At 39.5% G+C, this 18,202-nt stretch overlaps 1 protein-coding gene across 2 annotated transcripts in view; it reads left to right on the forward strand.

Annotated features, from left to right (window-relative positions):
- Positions 1–18,202, forward strand: part of LOC133622298 (sortilin-like) — a 90,993-nt gene that overhangs the window by 58,519 nt on the left and 14,272 nt on the right. For both annotated transcript variants that reach the window (XM_061984873.2, XM_061984874.2), the window contains 13 exons: positions 574–735; positions 875–948; positions 6,435–6,484; positions 6,559–6,686; positions 8,761–8,905; positions 9,016–9,171; positions 10,948–11,060; positions 11,138–11,240; positions 11,328–11,496; positions 13,937–14,121; positions 14,190–14,379; positions 14,442–14,558; positions 14,722–14,830. In XM_061984873.2, coding sequence (XP_061840857.1) covers positions 574–735; positions 875–948; positions 6,435–6,484; positions 6,559–6,686; positions 8,761–8,905; positions 9,016–9,171; positions 10,948–11,060; positions 11,138–11,240; positions 11,328–11,496; positions 13,937–14,121; positions 14,190–14,379; positions 14,442–14,558; positions 14,722–14,830 — 1,701 coding nt within the window. The remainder of the gene's footprint in view (positions 1–573; positions 736–874; positions 949–6,434; positions 6,485–6,558; positions 6,687–8,760; positions 8,906–9,015; positions 9,172–10,947; positions 11,061–11,137; positions 11,241–11,327; positions 11,497–13,936; positions 14,122–14,189; positions 14,380–14,441; positions 14,559–14,721; positions 14,831–18,202) is intronic.

Consider the following 18,202-nt stretch of genomic DNA (forward strand, 5'->3'; position numbering starts at 1 on the left):
TTTAGTACTTAGACCTCCGCCAAAGAGGTTGTGTTTTCGCCACGGTTTGTCTGTTTGTTAGCAATATTATTAAAAAGTTATGGATGGACTTTGATGAAATGTTCAGGAAATGTCCAAAAAATAAAAAAATCCTCTTATCTACTCAAATCACACTTTCACTTCCTCCTTTTCTCCCCTTTACTGCGTTCCACGCCCCCACTTTCCGGTCCCGCACTGCACAGGGGATTATGGCGGGTCAATGCAAAAGCGCCAGAAAAAAACTACACTCACCAAGTTTCGGTTTCAGACGTCACGGCGTTATTGTGGTGATTTTGAAACCGCAGTAGGTCCAATACCGCAGTATGTACAATACCTTTACACTCCTAGTTTATTTGTATACATTTATTGTTGTGGTGTAGAACTTCATCATACTCAAAGGTTCTTCTAATATTAAGTAAATGTTGCAAGCAAACTAAATAAGATAGCAACCATAAAACCACAATTAAAAAAAAACCTCCCAGCTCTGCTTTTATTGCCTTAATATAAATGTATTTTATTATTTATATATTGACAATTCTGCATTTTAATTTTCAGGTGATCCTGACGGGCGATGTGTCGGACATTGGGGGATTCCGACTGTTTCGCTCGCAGGACTTTGGTCGGACGTTCACATCGTACGAACTGCCCTTTGAGCCCTTAATTCAGATGCTGTACAACCCAGGAGACTCCAACATACTTCTGACGCTCAGCATCAAGGTAAAAACATGTGAATGGGTATGTCAACCACATCAATGCATTCATTTTAATAGGTAATCTCCTAATTAGGTCAAACTGTTGAGTCTCATGATAACTCTTTTAATTGCTTGTGGATCACTTTAATTTTTTATGGCTGTAGTTGGACTTGTGGCTGTCTGAGGATATTGGCGCCACCTGGCGGAAGATCCATGACAGCGTTTGCCTCGTCAGATGGTAAGAATTTTCCTGTTATGTTTTTACTTTCACACACAAAAGTAATGAAATCATGAACATTCTTACCTCGCAAAGATACGAGGTGATTAAGAAAATTAATATTTCAAATCTAATCTAGGCCTGGGCCGGTTACAAATTATTGCAGATAAACAATATTATCGTCAATAGGGTTTTGAGACCAAATTATCCACTGGTGTAATGACAATACATAATAATAATGCATGTATATCCTTTCAGGTGCTAAAACTTGTATTTCTCGTATAATTTAACACTTTAAATGGAATGTAAACATTTAAATCTCCTAAAAGAAAAGTGCAGAGTAATAATAGAAACACAACAGTTCAAGCCAGGGGTCGGCAACCCAAAATGTTGAAAGAGCCATATTGGACCGAAGATACAAAAAACATTTGTCTGGCGCCGTAAAAAAATGAAAAGCCTTATATAAGTGTTATTATGAAGACAACACATGATGTATGTGTCTATATTAGCCTACTATCAAAATGATTATGTGTCGCAGGCTGACGCAAATCTTCGTTGACAGAAATGTTGACATGTATTATTTATACTACACATTTTTACAACATTGGAAAACATTTGTAAAACAGAGGCTTCTCAGAGGGTGAGATAACTCCTGGAAATTACTGGCTTAGAATGGCCAAAGGTATAGATGTGTGTGTCCAAGTTAAAGGAAATGGCAGGCTGTCTTCTTCTAATGGATTTATTACAATCTTTGCAAGCTGGGTAACGTTTGCTGTGTTCTATAACGGCACACAAACAACTATCAGAAATGCAGTCAATATTACATACAGATAATGTGTCATTAGACATGCAAATATCAATTAAATACACAAAGGCCATAAGTACATTAAATTAACTCAACGCAGTGACTAAATATGCCTGATTAGCACTCCAACAAGTCAATAACATCAACAAAGCTCACCTATGTACATTGACGCACAACATAAAAAGTTTGGTGGACAAAATGAAACAAAGCAGGAGTGGCATAAAATATGTCTTTCTGTGGCAGCGTCGGAGAAAGTTGTGCATATAAACAAACTAGGGTGAGTTCAAGCACCACCAAAATTAGTAGGACAAAACGGCGCTTGCCAAATACTCTCATCAGTAAAGCATGTTTAGTATAAACAGTGGACGTTCTAACAATTAGGAAGGTTTGTGTCAAGTTTATCCTCTTACAGAAACCATATTAAAACAAAAAATAAATTTTCCACCCATTTTTTCAATTGTTATACATTTTTTACAAAGTTCCAGGGAGCCACTATGGCAGTGCTAAAGAGCCGCATGCGGCTCTCGAGCCGCATGCGGCTCTAGAGCCGCATGCGGCTCTAGAGCCGCTGGTTGCCAACCCCCGGTTTTAACAGGTCATATGGAAAAAAAGAAACTTCAGTCTGGCAGATTACGAGTGAGGAAACGCTAACATGACAAACGTTTTTAGAAATGCTAGTTTCATAACAGTTTTAAAGGACAACATGTCTTTGGCGATGTGGTGATTTTTGAACCACACTTTCTGTGAGCGCACACTATTTTGCACTGTTTTGTTTGCGCTGACCTTGTTCATCAAATGCCCCAGCGAGTGTGCACCGTCGGGACAAAGCTCCTCATCTTTATGTGCATGTCTTTTACCAGCTAGAAATACTGAGTTTGGTGGTTGTGTTTCAAGTGGGCATGCAAGTTTATTGTGTTTTCTCCAACCCAGCCATGTACTTCCCGGCCAGGAATCCGGGGAATTGTGAACATGCGCGTTGTCATGGTGACGCGGCCTCGAGTTGTCCTGCCTGCCACGGCTCTCGCCTCCTTTTCGCGCTACTGTAAACGAAGCGAACGCTGCAGGATCTCTTTGTAGTCGTGCTGGTCGCAGTGGACCGTGCCCCTCAAATTGAACAGTCCTGGAACTTTATTGCACTACAATAAAAAGAAAAAATGGTAATAACTATATTGATAATGAAAACACAATATTTGCCTCTATTGTCACTGTCACTTTAAATACTTAAATGTGAATAATGCTTGAATTACAGAAAAAAAAGGAGATGAAGAGAGGGGTAAAGAAAGAAGAGCGAACTATATTAACATTTTACATTGTTATGGTAAAAATAGGTTCAGCTTTAGCAGTGTGCATGGCACACCCACACACCCACATCACAAAACATGTTTTGCGATGTTGGTGTGTATTTGTATGAGTATGATTGTGTACACTTGTATGTATGAATGTGTTTGATGGAGCATGATTATATAGTATGTATGTATGTAATGAACAGTGTTGGGTTAGTTACTGAAAACCAGTAACTAGTTACAGTTACTAGTTACTTTATTTCAAAAGTAACTCAGTTACTAACTCAGTTACTTAAACCAAAAAGTAATGCGTTACTGTGAAAAGTAACTATTTAGTTACTTATATTTTTTTTTTATTTTTTTAAGGCCCCATTTAATGCCCTTTTAGCCTTCATTTTAGTACTGTTATTGCACTGGAGAATAATACAATCTGTTGATCAACTTGACATGCATTTGCATCACTGAACTCTGCTAAGCAATGTGCTCTACATACAACACACAAAGACAAAGATATGTTTTAAAGGGCCAATTTGTTTCAGACCAGAACAAATTGACAAAACTATTTTAAATAGCTGCAATAACTTAACATACATAAGTAACAAACAGCATAATAACAACATAGCTGTAAAACAAGAAAGGCACACACTACATACATAAAGCCTAACCAGGCGTTTTCTCAAGGAATTCTGAAATAAAATCATGTCTGAAGCCCAGAACACTCTACACATTTCCCCACTTAGTTTAGAGAAAAGGAAATATTAGCCTGGCCCACTAGTATCCCTCTTTAGGTTTGTGAACTTTATAGTCTAAACATTTAGAGTGATGTGATAATCAAACACTCTAAAAGTTTAAAATGAAAGAGTATATAAGAGAATTGACAGAGTGTGTGTACCTTCAGTGTGCAGTGCCTCATTAAAATCCAGCCGCTGTTGGAGGTGGAGGTGTGTCTCTTTACTAGCTTCGTCGAAGCATGTTGTTTTTGTCGCTGTTTCAGCATATTTGAAACTTACATTCAACTAATATGTTCTTTTCTTTGTGGTCGATAAAAGAAACGTACTGAAAATATCTCCATTTTAAGAAACTCGGCTTCGGGGTTTGCCATGACGTTTTGATAGTAGACACAGACACGCCCCCTCCCACACACACACACTCACACGCACACACACACGTACACACAGACAGCGCGCGGCGCGCCTCTTTTTTGTCGCCTCTTCAGCAGCGCTGCAACACTCAGATCTTCTCAGTTTCTAGCCGATACTACATAAAAAATAACGCAAAATAACGCAGTAACGCATCATGTAGTAACGGTAACGGAATTACTGAATATAAAAAATAACGCGTTAGATTACTAGTTACCGCCGATAGTAACGGCGTTACAGTAACGCGTTACTTTGTAACGCGTTAGTCCCAACACTGGTAATGAATGTATGTTTGTTTGTACAGTGAATGTGTGTGTGTTTGTGTGTATGTATGTACATCAGTTCATTGTAGTTTCATTGACAATTGTGTTGATCGCTCTAGATTGTACGGCGTATGTGAGAGGTAAACAAAAGTGCTAATTCCTGAAATAATGTCCGCAATATTGTGATAAATGTAACCGGCATATACTGTAAATTGACCCATCTAGCCATCACTGACAGACAGTCCTGTCCAGGTTGCTATTTGCAATATATTCTCACATCTTCATGTGTGTGTCTCCTCAACTGTTGTTTTTCCAGCTGCACGCAATTTGGACCACTTGCTCGACTACGGTTTGGTCTGGAACCCCGAGTTAACACGAGGCTGCAGTGTTGTTCTGGGGTTGTTTGCTACTCCATTGTGGGAGCCCTGACCATTGCGGTCTGGTGTCATTCCAAATTTGGCCCTGGAATGACACCAGACTGCCCTGGGAGTTCACTTAAAAAAAACTGTGGAGAAACTAACATTTTTGAGTCATTTTTGCTGTCATATCTTTGGCTAACTTCTGTACATAACTGCAGTTCCTTACAAACATGCTCATGTTGTACAGACAATAGGAGTGTAAAAAAAAATCTATTTTCAAATGAATCGTAATTCTTATTTTTAGCCATTTAACCATTCAAAAAAATCAAAAACCGATTCGAATTTTTTTATTTAATTTTTTTAATCTGTCCTGTCCAGACACAGACAAATTATATTGTTGATGTAGATCAGGGGTGTCAAACTCATTTTAGCTCAGGGGCCGCATGGAGGAAAATCTGTGCCTGACTATTAAAATCATGGCATTAAAACTAAAAAATAAAGACAACTTCAGATTGTTTTCTTTGTCTTACTTTGGCCAAAAATAGAACAAACGCATTCTGAAAATATTACAATAAAGATATAGAAAAAAAATACCAGCAGCGGTAAAGTTTAGATTCATGAAGGAAAGAAGAAAGTGAATGAATGTTTATAACTGAATAAATTGACATATGCATAAAAATGTGTTTTCTTTTGTATTATTTTTTTTAATGAATTAATGTTTATGACAACCTTTTTCCAAAACACAATAAAGAATGTGAGATATAACAGGATAATGCATACATTTATCATTTGTTTTCAAAACGGTTACAAAAAAGTGAGACCCCAAAAATTTACTGTGGAACCCCATTTTTATGACTTGATGGGGTCCCTAGGACCCCATTTTGAACATTCCTTGCGCCAACACTGATGGAGTATTGGTGCGCGCAAAACTGCAGCAGGTGGCTGTGGCCTGCGGGCCGGTTCTAATACGAATCAAATATCACCACGGGGGCCATAGATAGTTGACTTGACCTTGACTTTGACACATGGGATGTAGATGATCATATCTGCTGTACAGATTTACTTTAGAAAAGAGAATTGCCTTATTTGTATTTGACTTTATTAAATGTTAGGGTGGAATTTTATTAAACAAAACCAGTTTTATTTTAAGTAATGTAGAAATTGATCAGAGCTGTTTATCCATTTAATGAAGGAATGTAGTTAATTATAGAGCTGGCACTCAATTTTAATAAAAAGTATAAATTTTGAATCGAGAATCGAATCAAATTGTGTGATGCCCAAAGATTCACAGCCCTACGGCTCAGTACTAGGGTTGTACTAATAGACAGGACTTTTTATTTTTTCAGAATTTCAAATGTCTACTACCCACGAGTTCTTAGCTTTCGGGAAATGTGGCCCACAAAGCAATTTAGTTGCATAGCCCTGGAGTAGAGGTTTCTGTCGGTGTGCATCATGAGTCAGCAACAGTTTTTATTATGATCCAGAACACTTACGCAGCACTTGGACGGCAGCCTGGAATTGGAACGTTTAGCCATGCAGAAAACCACAAATCTCGTCTTTGTGCATTTGCGTTTCAACTTAGGCAACATTCAAAATTGTAACCAGGAGACCCTTTGTCTAAAGTTCACGCTGTCACTGTTTCCTTTTCTCCTGCCCAGGGGCGCCAAGAACAGCATCTATTTCACAACAAACTACAACGGATCATGCAGTAAGGAAATAATATTTTAAACACACGCACATAAGTTTATTGGTAATATTGTCATCTCTCAATGTTGCTGCCAGATCACAAAGGAATGTTGGAGTTGAGGAAAACAACGGACTACGGTCGAAGCTTCCAGACAATCGCAACGACAGTTTACTCTTTCGTACTTGGAGGGAAATTCGTTTTCGCTTCCATCATGACCGGAAAGGTAAGCATCTTTTTCACTGACGCTGTTGAAAAGAGGAATTTAACCTGACAATTAACTCTTTTTGCATTACTGTTTCATTAGTACTGTAATTTTCCGACTAAAAGTCGCACCTACTATCCTATCATTTTCTCAAAAATGGACAGTGCACCTTATGTACGTACTAATTCTGGTTGTGCTCACCGATCTCGTAGCAATTTTATTTGGTACATGTTATAATGATAATAAGAGATACGTGTGGACTGCAAGTTGACACCTGTTCAATAAATGACGCTAGCAAGTAGCCGTAAGCACAAAACGTTGATATTTCATTGAGAATATAGAACATTAAACACGGCGCTCAAATATCCGTCAAAATGTTTTAGTATGACTTTGGTAAGCTACGAAGTGGCACCGATTGATGGATTGTCGGAGCATTACGGCTACATGTACTGTGCTTCAATATACGGTATTTTAGTGGTGTGTGTATAGGGGTGCCAAAATGGCACCAATTAGGAGACATCAACTGGCGTTTTGTTTCGCAATATTATGCATAACTTTTTTTTCTTACCTATTAGTACCTGCTTATGTGTATTTGGGATCTGCATTTATTTGCGCGCATCCGGCATTGTAGTCAATAAGCTCCTTCTTTTTCTCTATCCTCTTGTTGTGGGGCATTCATCCTCCGCCGTTGTCATTTCTAAAACAAAATAAAGTACAGTTCTAACTTATATCTGTCAGTAGACTAGCTATTGAAGCGCTAAAAACTACCGGTACAACAAAGACGACGTGGAGAAGACACAGTCAAAGTGGAGGCACGTAAATAAAACCGCCCACAAAACGGTGCATCCTGAAGAGACGGTCAGAAAGCGACTTGAAGATGGTCTGTAAAAGATAACCTATGCAACATCTTGACCAAAGAACCACCATTACATGTTGTGTATACCACAAGGAAGTATTTTAAATGTAGAAAAAAAATCATAATACAACCCCTTTAATGCGCCTTATAATCTGGTGCGCCCTGTGGTCTGAAAAACGGGGTATATTTTTGTATGTGTTAACTAAATGGATTTTTCTTATCTTTAATTACAATTAAAAATTGGCTTTTGGAAAAATGAACACTATCCATCCATCCATTTTCTACCACTTGTCCTTTTTGGGGTCGCGGGGGGTGCTAAATTACCCGAAATAAAACGTGTGAATGTTCTGAACTGCTGTTTCTGCACCGGCGTTGTATTGAGCGTAAAACTACCCAAAACTAAAATAACGGCTTAAGTACACCATTTTTCCTCAATTGCTTCAAGACACAAATAATCAACAAAAACTCCCATATAATCGATACAATTGGATTATGTCCATTCGTAATAAACATATTACCGAATTTTCGGACCATAAGGCACACTGCCGATGAGCAGGTCTATTAAGGTCTATTTTTATACATAATGCGCATCGGGTTAAAAGATCATGTCTCCCAATAGGTGCCATTTTGGGACCCTTATACACACACCATAATAATACCGTATGTTGAAGCATAGTACGTCTGACTATGGTAGCCGTAATACGCGGCTTCGTAGCTTACCAAAGTTGTACTAAAACATTTAATTGAGTGCTGTGTGTAATGTTCTATATTTAATTTGGGCTTGCTAATGTAACATTTAAATAGAATGATTGTTGATGACGAGTGTTGGCGCAGCACTGACGTCATAAGGAGGCCATAGTGTTGTTGTTGTGGTGGGAAAAAGCAGGAAGCACACTCGCTCCAAACAAGAATTATTTCAGTGTTTTCTGTCATTTTAAAAGAGTATTTTAAAACGCTCTACGGCACTAACCTGTACTTGCTAGCGTGATTTATTGAGCAGAGGCTGTCTACGAGCAGTCCACACGTATATCTCATGTGTGACTGCCATTTACTGGTCACACTTATCATTACACCATGTACCACATACAATTGCTTCGAGGTCGGTAAGCACAACCAGAATTACCACGTACATTAGGCGCACTGTAAATTTTTGAGAACATTTAAAGTATTTTAAGTGCGCCATATAGTCCGAAAAATACAGTATCATGAATGTGTGGGTGTTATAATTGTTTTTCCAAGGGCACAGAGCGCATGATCCATGTGTCAGCGGACGGAGGAACGATATGGAACATTGCTCAGCTTCCTGCCGTCAACCACGATCAGTTCTATTCTATCCTGGCGTTCAATGAAGACATGGTATTCATGCATGTGGACGACCCTGAAGGTCAGAACCAGTGGAAGTGCTACCAATGAGGAAGAACTGACGAAGCATGATTGTAGTATATGTAGTATTACGCAGTATCCAAATATTGTGTATGTATATTTGTCGCCCAGACTCTGGGATTGGAACAATATATGTGTCTGATGACAGAGGAGCCGTGTTCTCCAAGTCTCTGGAGCGCCACCTCTTCACCACCACAGGAAGCGACACTGACTTCACCGCCATTACTTCACTCAGGGGCGTTTACATGACCAGTGTACTCACAGAGGGTAAGCCAACACACTTCATTACATGGTGAGAGTACAGGGGAGTGTTTGGGAACAGTCGTGGACAGGAGCCATAAAACAAAACAAACATATAAAGCCGGTCAGCCAGTTGGTGAGCACTTTATAGCAACACAGAAAAATGATTCCTCAATGAGGATCCCAGTTCTAATTCCACCATTTATTGTTTAGGTTTTTTTTTTACATGTTTGAGTGTTATGTTGATAGGCTTTGTCACCTGTTTTGACAGAGCTAACAAGTCATATGACACCTATACATACTTACACACGCATACAGTAGTAGCTTTAAATTCATTTTTAACTTTCACAAAAAAAAATCATAGTCCACACCATTTATTTTCAAATCTGTTATAAAACTTTCTTAGGCACATGTCAACAAAACATGCGGTGCTTTAACTACAGGCCATTTAAAAATATGAAATACAATTTCAGAAAAGGCACAAAAACAACAAATAGAGACATTGTTCTGGTTGTGCTTACCGACCTCCAAGCAATTTTAATTGGTACATGGTGTAATAAGTGTGACCAGTAGATGGCAGTCACACATAAGAGATACGTGTGGACTGCAGGTTGACGCCTGTTAAAAAAATTATGTGAACTAGTACCGGTAAGCAAGCAAAACAAAAACTTTGATGTTTCATTGAGAATATAGAACATCACGCATGGCGCTAAAAAATCTGTCAAAATGTTTTAGTACGACTTTGGTAAGCTACAAAGCCACACTGCTTGATAGATTGTCGGAGCATTACGGCTACCGTAGTCAGACGTACTGTGCTTCAACATACGGTATTATTATGGTGTGTGTGTGTATAAGGACCCCAAAATGGCACCTATTAGGAGACACATTATCTTGGGTTTTGTTTTGCAATATTATGCAAAACCAACTTTTCTTACCTATTGGTACCTGCTGATGTGTATTTAGGATCTGCATCATTCCCGTAAATTTGCCATTGTAGTCAATAAGCTCCTTTTTTTCTCTATTCTCTTGTTGGACATTCATTCTCCGCCGTTGCCATTTCTAATATAAAGTAACATACAGTTCTAACTTATATCTGTCAGTAGACCCGCTATTGAAGCACTAAAATCTACCGGTACAACAAAGAAGACAAGGAGAAGACGCCGTCAAAGTAGATGCACGTAGATAAGAGAGCCCACAAAACGGCACATCCTGAAGACACGGTCAGGAAGCGGCTTGAAGATGATCTGTAAAACATGACATATGCAAAATTTTGACCAAAGAACCACCATTACATGTTATGTGGACCACAAGGAAGTATTTTAAATGTAGAAAAAACTCATAATAGGACCCCTTTAATGCACCTTATAATCCAGTTTGCATTATGTATGAAAATAGACCCGAATAGACTCACTAATCGGCAGTGTGCCTTACAATATGGTGCACCTTTTGTATGAAAATAGACTCGAATAGACTCACTAATCGGTAGTGCACCTTATAATCTGGTGCGCCTTTTGTATGAAAATAGACCCGGATAGACTCACTAATCGGCACTGCGGTTTATAATCTGGTGCGCCTTTTGTATGAAAATAGACCCCAATGCCCTCACTAATCGGCACTGCGCCTTATAATCGGGTGCGCCCTTTGGCCCGTAAAATACGGTAGTTTTACCCTTCGCCATGCAGCCCCCTTATAAAAAGTGCCGTGGATTCCTGTTAACTAAATAACAAACTTAACAATGCAACAAACGTCAATCAGAATAATCCAACTTTGTACGTTTGACTGGAAGTTTGTGTATTTATGTAGACGGAGCTGTGGAGACGGTGATCACGTTCGACCAAGGAGCGCGATGGCAAAGACTGCGTCGACCCCAAAACAGCCAGTGTGACACGGAGACCTCCACTAACAGGCCGAACAAAGTGAGACAGCCGGACACCGTACATGATGCAAATGTGGCCCTGAAAGACGTGCAGTGCCTTTGTTCCCCTCTTTACAGTGCAGACTTCACATCCACGCCACATACAGCACAGCCATGAAGATGAACGTCCCCATGCTGCCTCTCTCACAGACCAATGCTGTGGGCCTCATTCTTGCTCATGGTATCAAACGCACACGCCAAAAAACCTGCCAAATAGTCGCACTTCAGTTTTTTGTGGTGTCGTAAGAAAACGCGTTTCTCTCTTCAGGCAGCGTCGGGGACGCTGAGTCGACTGTCATGCCTGACGTGTACGTGTCTGACGATGGCGGCTACTCGTGGTGGCTGTCTCTCCGGGGCCCTCACCACTATGCTGTGCTGGACTCTGGGGCCCTGCTCGTGGGTGTGGAACACACCAACCTGGCTGTCAATCAAATCAAGTGAGGATAAGTGTAATTTCTGTCATTTGCAGTGAGGGCTGGGCCATGATAGACACGTAGTCGATATCAATATAAAACGCGTTCGATAAAACGTTTGACATACCGTACAATATATATATATACAGGGCTGCCAAGTTTTAGAAAAAAAGAGTGAGATTTTAGAGTCATGATGCGTTCCAATTTTTTTGGGGCCTTTTTCAACATCGATTTATACCTTAAGACTGATTTTCTCACTTCCAGCAACTCTCCCTGACTACGGCCACTGTTTGAATACAGTGGTTCTCAAAGTGGACTCCAGGGACTTTACAGGTTTCTTTAGGGCAGTCTAAGTTGACCTTTTCAAGGTATGTAACTGACAATGTTGGGTCCATTTGGTTCCATTTTTACACTGTCAGAGTTAAGGACATACCTTGAAACTTAGAATTTAGAAAAACACTGCTTTAGGGGGTCTAAATTGATATTTATAAGTCTGTAACTCTGACACACACACACACACACACACACACACACACACACACACACACACACATTGCGACAAACCGTTTTCAAGTGTGAACTGGCCAAGAGAAGAGGCAAATAAATGTTACACAGCTCTGCAACAAATACAGGACAATTATAGACTTTTAGCGGAGAGTCAACAGTGAACAAAATTGGGGAGAGACCTTCTTGTAGCAAGCAGGAGAACATTGAGTGGGTTTTACATGTCGGCGCTGTTGTGTGTGAAAGGTAGAGACGCCAAGACCCGCCTTATTTTTGTTCTTCTCTCTTTTAATAGCGGTTGGCAAGAAACTTGTGGTGTGCATTACCCCCACCTTCTGATACGTAGTGTGAATCGAGATGGTACCCTACTAAATTACTTTAATCAACCATGTTTTTGTTTTTTTTAATGTATGTATTGCTTTGTACCGTAAATGTTCCGAATGCAATCATAGCATATCGTTCACGGCTACACTAACTTTCTCTTTCATTGACTTATTTTTCATTATTTCCCTATTATATTTCTTACACTGTATTAACACATGCTGTACATTTTCTATTTAATGACAATAACAACAATGCCTTGTATTATGTTTTCCTATTAATTTAAGTGAACTATTAAGATATGTCTGTTGTGACCTCATTCCAGTAATATCCTCTTAATACTCCCAAATTCCTGTGGACTTTATGATACTGCCTGCCTTTTGTTTCTTTATTGCATCTATCCTGCCAATTTGTATTAAGTTGTGTGAACCAAAGTTTATTATCATGAAAACAATAAACAGAGTATTGAATGGAGAAAAATTAATGTAAAAAAAGGGTTAAATTGCGTGCCTGGCAACTCTGCGTATATACGTATAAATTCTTTGGTTGAAAGAAACCGAAATGAATGAAACGACTGAAGCAAGGTAGGTTGCACGAACAAAGTCACTCGCGGTCTGGTAACCGAACAGGAAGTGGTCATGTTAGCAATGAGAGGGACACGCTAATCAGCCAATCGCTTAACAGTATCAACTATGAAGTTTGGTTGCGTCAACTTGCTGTTTCGCTATAGATTCTCTGCATGGAGTGACAAGAAAAATTAAAAATGAGTGCTGCAGAGAGCCAAGAAATTGTCGATAAAGCAGGAAAAGTCCACTAGACAGTATGGCAGTTTTCTTAGTCTTTCATCTTTTCTTTTCAACTCTGTTCGGATGTACGGAAACAACAGGTCGTAACTAAAGTATAAATAAAATAAATAACAAAATATAACAAATGTGCTACTTTAAAATGATAATTTGGTCCAAAAATATTTAATAATAGTTACTGGTAAACATAAATTCCTTTCCATACTTAAATAATAATAACAAACCAAAAAAACATTTTACACAGCTCTAGCTTCCTGACACTAATCCTGCAAAAAATAGTTGTTCTCGGGTTTCTCTCTGTTTACATTTTCACAGTTTGTACTATTTTGTTACACTTTATGAAGCATTTCTTACATCCTCCTTAGTTTTGCACTTTCATTTTAAGAGGTTATTATTAAGTGTTCAATGTGATTTTAGAAATGTGTTTACATTGAATGTTTTCCATGCTTGTGTTGACATTTCCTTCCTGTCTGCCTTGATAGCTGAGGGCATTATACTAGGATAGGATAGACTTTTAATTATCCCACAACGAGGAAATTACGTTGTTGCAGTGCAGGTTTTTACATACAGTAGCAGAAGTAACACGTTATGAAGATAAAAAAATAAATACTACATACTGGCACTAATATGTACCGGTATATATAAAATCATATTAAGGTTACAATTGTTTAAAAATGCTAACATTTAAAACTTTTTTCCTGGTCCGTATTTTCCATAGGTCATAAAAGATATCAATAATTTGTGATATCGACCGATTTAAAACACTAATGTTGTGATACAGTTTTTAGGCCTATTTGCAGCCTGGACCACTAAATGTCCATCTCCGTTCAAAACAGGTTTTCAACGGATGAAGGCCGGTGCTGGCACACTTACAACTTCACCAACGACCGCTTCCACTTCAGCGGCATGGACAGCGAGCCGGGCTCCCGCTCCATGAACGTCAGCCTGTGGGGCTACAGGAACGACTTCACCAAATGGGTGGTAATAACCATCGACTTCAGGAAGCTCCTCGCCCGAGATTGTGAGTGATAAGTGAGGAGACGGGGAAGGAGGGGCGTCGTGTTTGAGCAAGTGCGTTTATGCAACCAGGCGACGACGAGGACTACATGCCCTGGTTGGCTCACTCTGCCGACCCCGGCAGACCGGACGACGGCTGTGTGTTGGGCTTCAAGGAGACCCTCTTACGCTTGAGAAAAGACTCTGCTTGCTGGAATGGGAGGGACTTTGCTGTCAGCAAGCAGCTGTCACCTTGTCCTTGCACACTGGATGACTATCACTGGTACTGTATGTCGGGCTTAGACACACGTTTCAAGTATATTTGATCCATGCTTTGTCCCACAGTGACTTTGGATACTACCGACCTCACAACAGCTCAGAGTGCGTGGAGCAGGAGGAGATGAAGGGCCTTCCTCTGGAGTTCTGTCTCAATGGCACTACCGAAGAGCTGCAGACCAGCGGGTGAGGACTTGTCTTGCGATATAGGTCTTTGCAAACTCATTCTTCTTGCAGTAACACAGCCAAGATCTTTTAAGCCCACAATTTGTTTAGTTTCAGATAGATTGATGGATTACTGGTCCCTGAAAGCTTGAGACTGATTTTTGTTTTCCGTCTGTCATTTAAGTTACCGGAAGATTCCAGGAGACAAATGCGAATTTGGCTTCCAGCCCGTCAGAAAGGAGACAGATCTGAGAAGAAGGTGCACCAGCAATGCCATGTATCCAATTTCTCTGGTTGGTGCACAGAATACCCACTACATGTATTTCATATTCAACATAAACTAGGGATGTATACCGAATACCGGTATTTTTTAATTAGGTCGGTCCATGAGGACCGTCAAGATTCTGGACTAACGATATTTTACGATATCTGTATTTTTTTTGTTCCAGCTGACGCGTAATTATGACACGCTGTCACATTCAGTACAGCTGCCACTGCCACTCATTAAAATTAGATTGGAATAATGAGAAATAAGGAAGCAACACCACACAAAAGTTTGTAACACAACAATATTTCCTCTTCAAAGTCACGCACGCTGTGTCAGTTTAAAGTGAACGCACTTTTCTCACGACGAGTCACGACCGTGTTTTATCAACCGTCTTCCAAGCGATCCAATAATCCACAGGCCAATGTTAATCCACTCAAAAAAGTGACAAATTGAGGTAATATAGTAATCCATAAAGTTGCTTTGAAGCAAGATAACATCCGTTGTGACTGACAGGTCTCTGGCTGCCGTCTGACGGTACTCCATTGCGCCGTTAAAACACATGTTTCAGTTCCTTCTGTCTCTTGACTACAAACTGGACGATTGAGCATTAAACTTGCTTACTGAGTATTTTTATTTATATAATGCACACTACACACACATACTGTACATCAGAAGCTGTGAACACTCAATATGGCTTTCGGTCTGTCACTCAAATACGTCTGTCCGTGTGCAACATAAACACAAATAACAATTCCTATTGTAACAAAATGCACACCCACATAACATGTTAATGATTATATTGATGTATATGATATATTTTATATATCATGTAAAAAGGTATGTTCTCTGCACTTGCATGCCATGTATAAATATTATTTCCAACGGAGTGTAATTGTAATGAATAGAAACACAGTGATGGATCTGTGTGGTCTTTACCAGAAGATGACATAACTGCATTGCACTTTGCACTGTACACGTAGTTGACTGGTTTAAGACTTAGATGTTACAGTAGTTGGACGTGTTCAACCTCATTTTTGTTGCATCTTCATTTCCACACATTACATAGAGTACCGATAAGTGCACCGATAAATACCGATATCGATGAGGGTATCGTAACGGTAAAACCTTAAAGATATACATCTCTAACAGACATTGGACAACTTGGTTTTGTTCTTGCCTGTGACATTCGGGGTCCTTGCGGGTCATTAAAAAGTTATAAACTCAAAGTTCGATATAGTGCAGTCCCAAATAACGCAGCGTTCTATTAAGCGCAATCGCACCGTGGACCCTGAATTTTCGCCCGATTTATTTCCAGAAAAGTCAATCGCATTGTTTTTCACCAAATATCGTGTATTTACAAACTTATACAGTAAATCTTTATGAAAGTCTCCAAAATGAAGACATTCTGGTTCTGATTCTGATTATAAAAAAATAAATAAATATTGACCCAGTGATGTCCAACGTTAACCTGACTCTCGCCAGATCCTTGTAGTTCCATGAGCGCCACACATTGCTCTGGGCTCGAGGGCAATACAAACTCCTTCAAAATAGCAAAGAATAATGAACCAATCAGGATTTCATAGATGTGACGTAGCGCCGAAGCGACTGTTTGACTCAAACAACAATGGCAGCACGCAGCGAGGAGTCGTGTGCTGACATTGATTCTACTATTGCAACTGTTTTGTCGAATCTATCGAATATTAATTCTTTAAAAGATGAACAGCGAACGGTTTTGAAGGCATTTATTAACTGTTCGCTCTGTCGTTATCCAATATGTCGACTGTTCTGTTTTGGATTTCCCCTCGCTCTGGATAGGGGGCACAGACTGGGGCCGAGAAAAAAACTTGATAGCCGATAAGCACTCAAACATTTTACACAGAAACCACAAGACTTGCAACAGAAGGGGAGGGGGCAGGCATCCGGTCCGAAGCTGCCAGCCACTACGGTCGCTGCTCCTTTGTCTGTCATACCACATGGGGTGAAGCGCTGGCAACGGCGTGGGGTGAGGGTATATGTGCATACGTAGCCATTGTCCATAGTGTGTGTGTTAAGTCTCTAGGCCTGGTGTCGTTCCGAGAGTTTATCTTTCCAGGTGTTGTTGACAGGGAAGGAGTTTGTTTTGTCTTCCCTGCACTGTCCACAAAGGGAATCTAGAAGTAACAACCTTGCCACGTCGCATCCAGGTCCCCCTAAACCAGGGAAACAATGAAGATTAGAATGGTTGTGTTTGAGCGACTGAAAACAAATGTACTTTTCACTCTTAAGTGTCTATTTCTGGTCCTCAAATTCGGTCCGATGTTGTCCACAGTTCTGTTATCATGATTCCGAATAGGTAAATATCGTCACCTGAGATCTTGTCATATTTGTTGAGAGGCCAGTTGAGCAATTCCATTGTTTAGATTTTGGAGAGCAGTGCAAAAAGAGGCAACATAAAGTTAAGCAAGACAGGACGAAACAAGACGCAAGCAGGGAAGATAAGGTTAGGGGAGGGTGTGCGACCGCCTTTGCCAAAAGCCAAGAGAGAAAATAAATTAAAATGATGGAACAAAACATGATTAATAACTGCACTTTGATTAACTTATGGAAGGACTAGAGTTAGCTTACTAGCTAGCGAAAATGCTGAGATGAACACAAGTGAAATCAACGTCATTCTATAACACCGCGATAATAATGGTTACCATGATAATTTTGGTCACAATAACTTTATTTAGCCATTTTATTTATTGTCTTGGTTGTTTGTATTTGAGGGTCCTCCATCCCTTCCTTTTTTTATCTTCCTTTTCTTTTAGCAAGTCCTGTCCAGCCACTCAATTAAATCATATTGTTGATGTAGACCAGTGGTGTCCAAACTATGGCCCGCAGGCCAAATGCGGCCCATGAGTGTGTTTAATTTGGCCTGCTAGATGTCATGAGTTCAGCAAAGCATCGCACCGGGGAGTAACACAATCCTCCTTAGTCATGGTCAAAAAAAAAATGCAACTAACAAAGGTCAACACACATGGTCACACAACACAACCTGCTCGCTCAGCATTGTAGATGTTATGAAAGACGTCCAAACACCATTTAACAAAAAAAAAATCTAAATTACACCCAATTAAATCTATTAAAGTGCATGATTGTAAAAATGTAAATCACTCTCTCCACATTTATCCATGTTTGGCGCATTTTAGCTGCTTGATATTTCTGATTGATTACAATACTTTACGAAGGTTGTCACAGATGTAAACAAGGAAGGAGTGAAACTTTCACATACTCTTAATATCCAATTATATTAATTATACATCCATTATGTTAATATAATATGTACACACACACATACAGTATATATATACAGTGTATATATATATATATATATATATATATATATATATGAAAAATAAAGCCGATATATATATAT

The sequence above is a fragment of the Nerophis lumbriciformis genome, linkage group LG23, assembly GCF_033978685.3.
Source record: "Nerophis lumbriciformis linkage group LG23, RoL_Nlum_v2.1, whole genome shotgun sequence".
In the NCBI taxonomy this organism is placed as follows: domain Eukaryota; kingdom Metazoa; phylum Chordata; class Actinopteri; order Syngnathiformes; family Syngnathidae; genus Nerophis; species Nerophis lumbriciformis.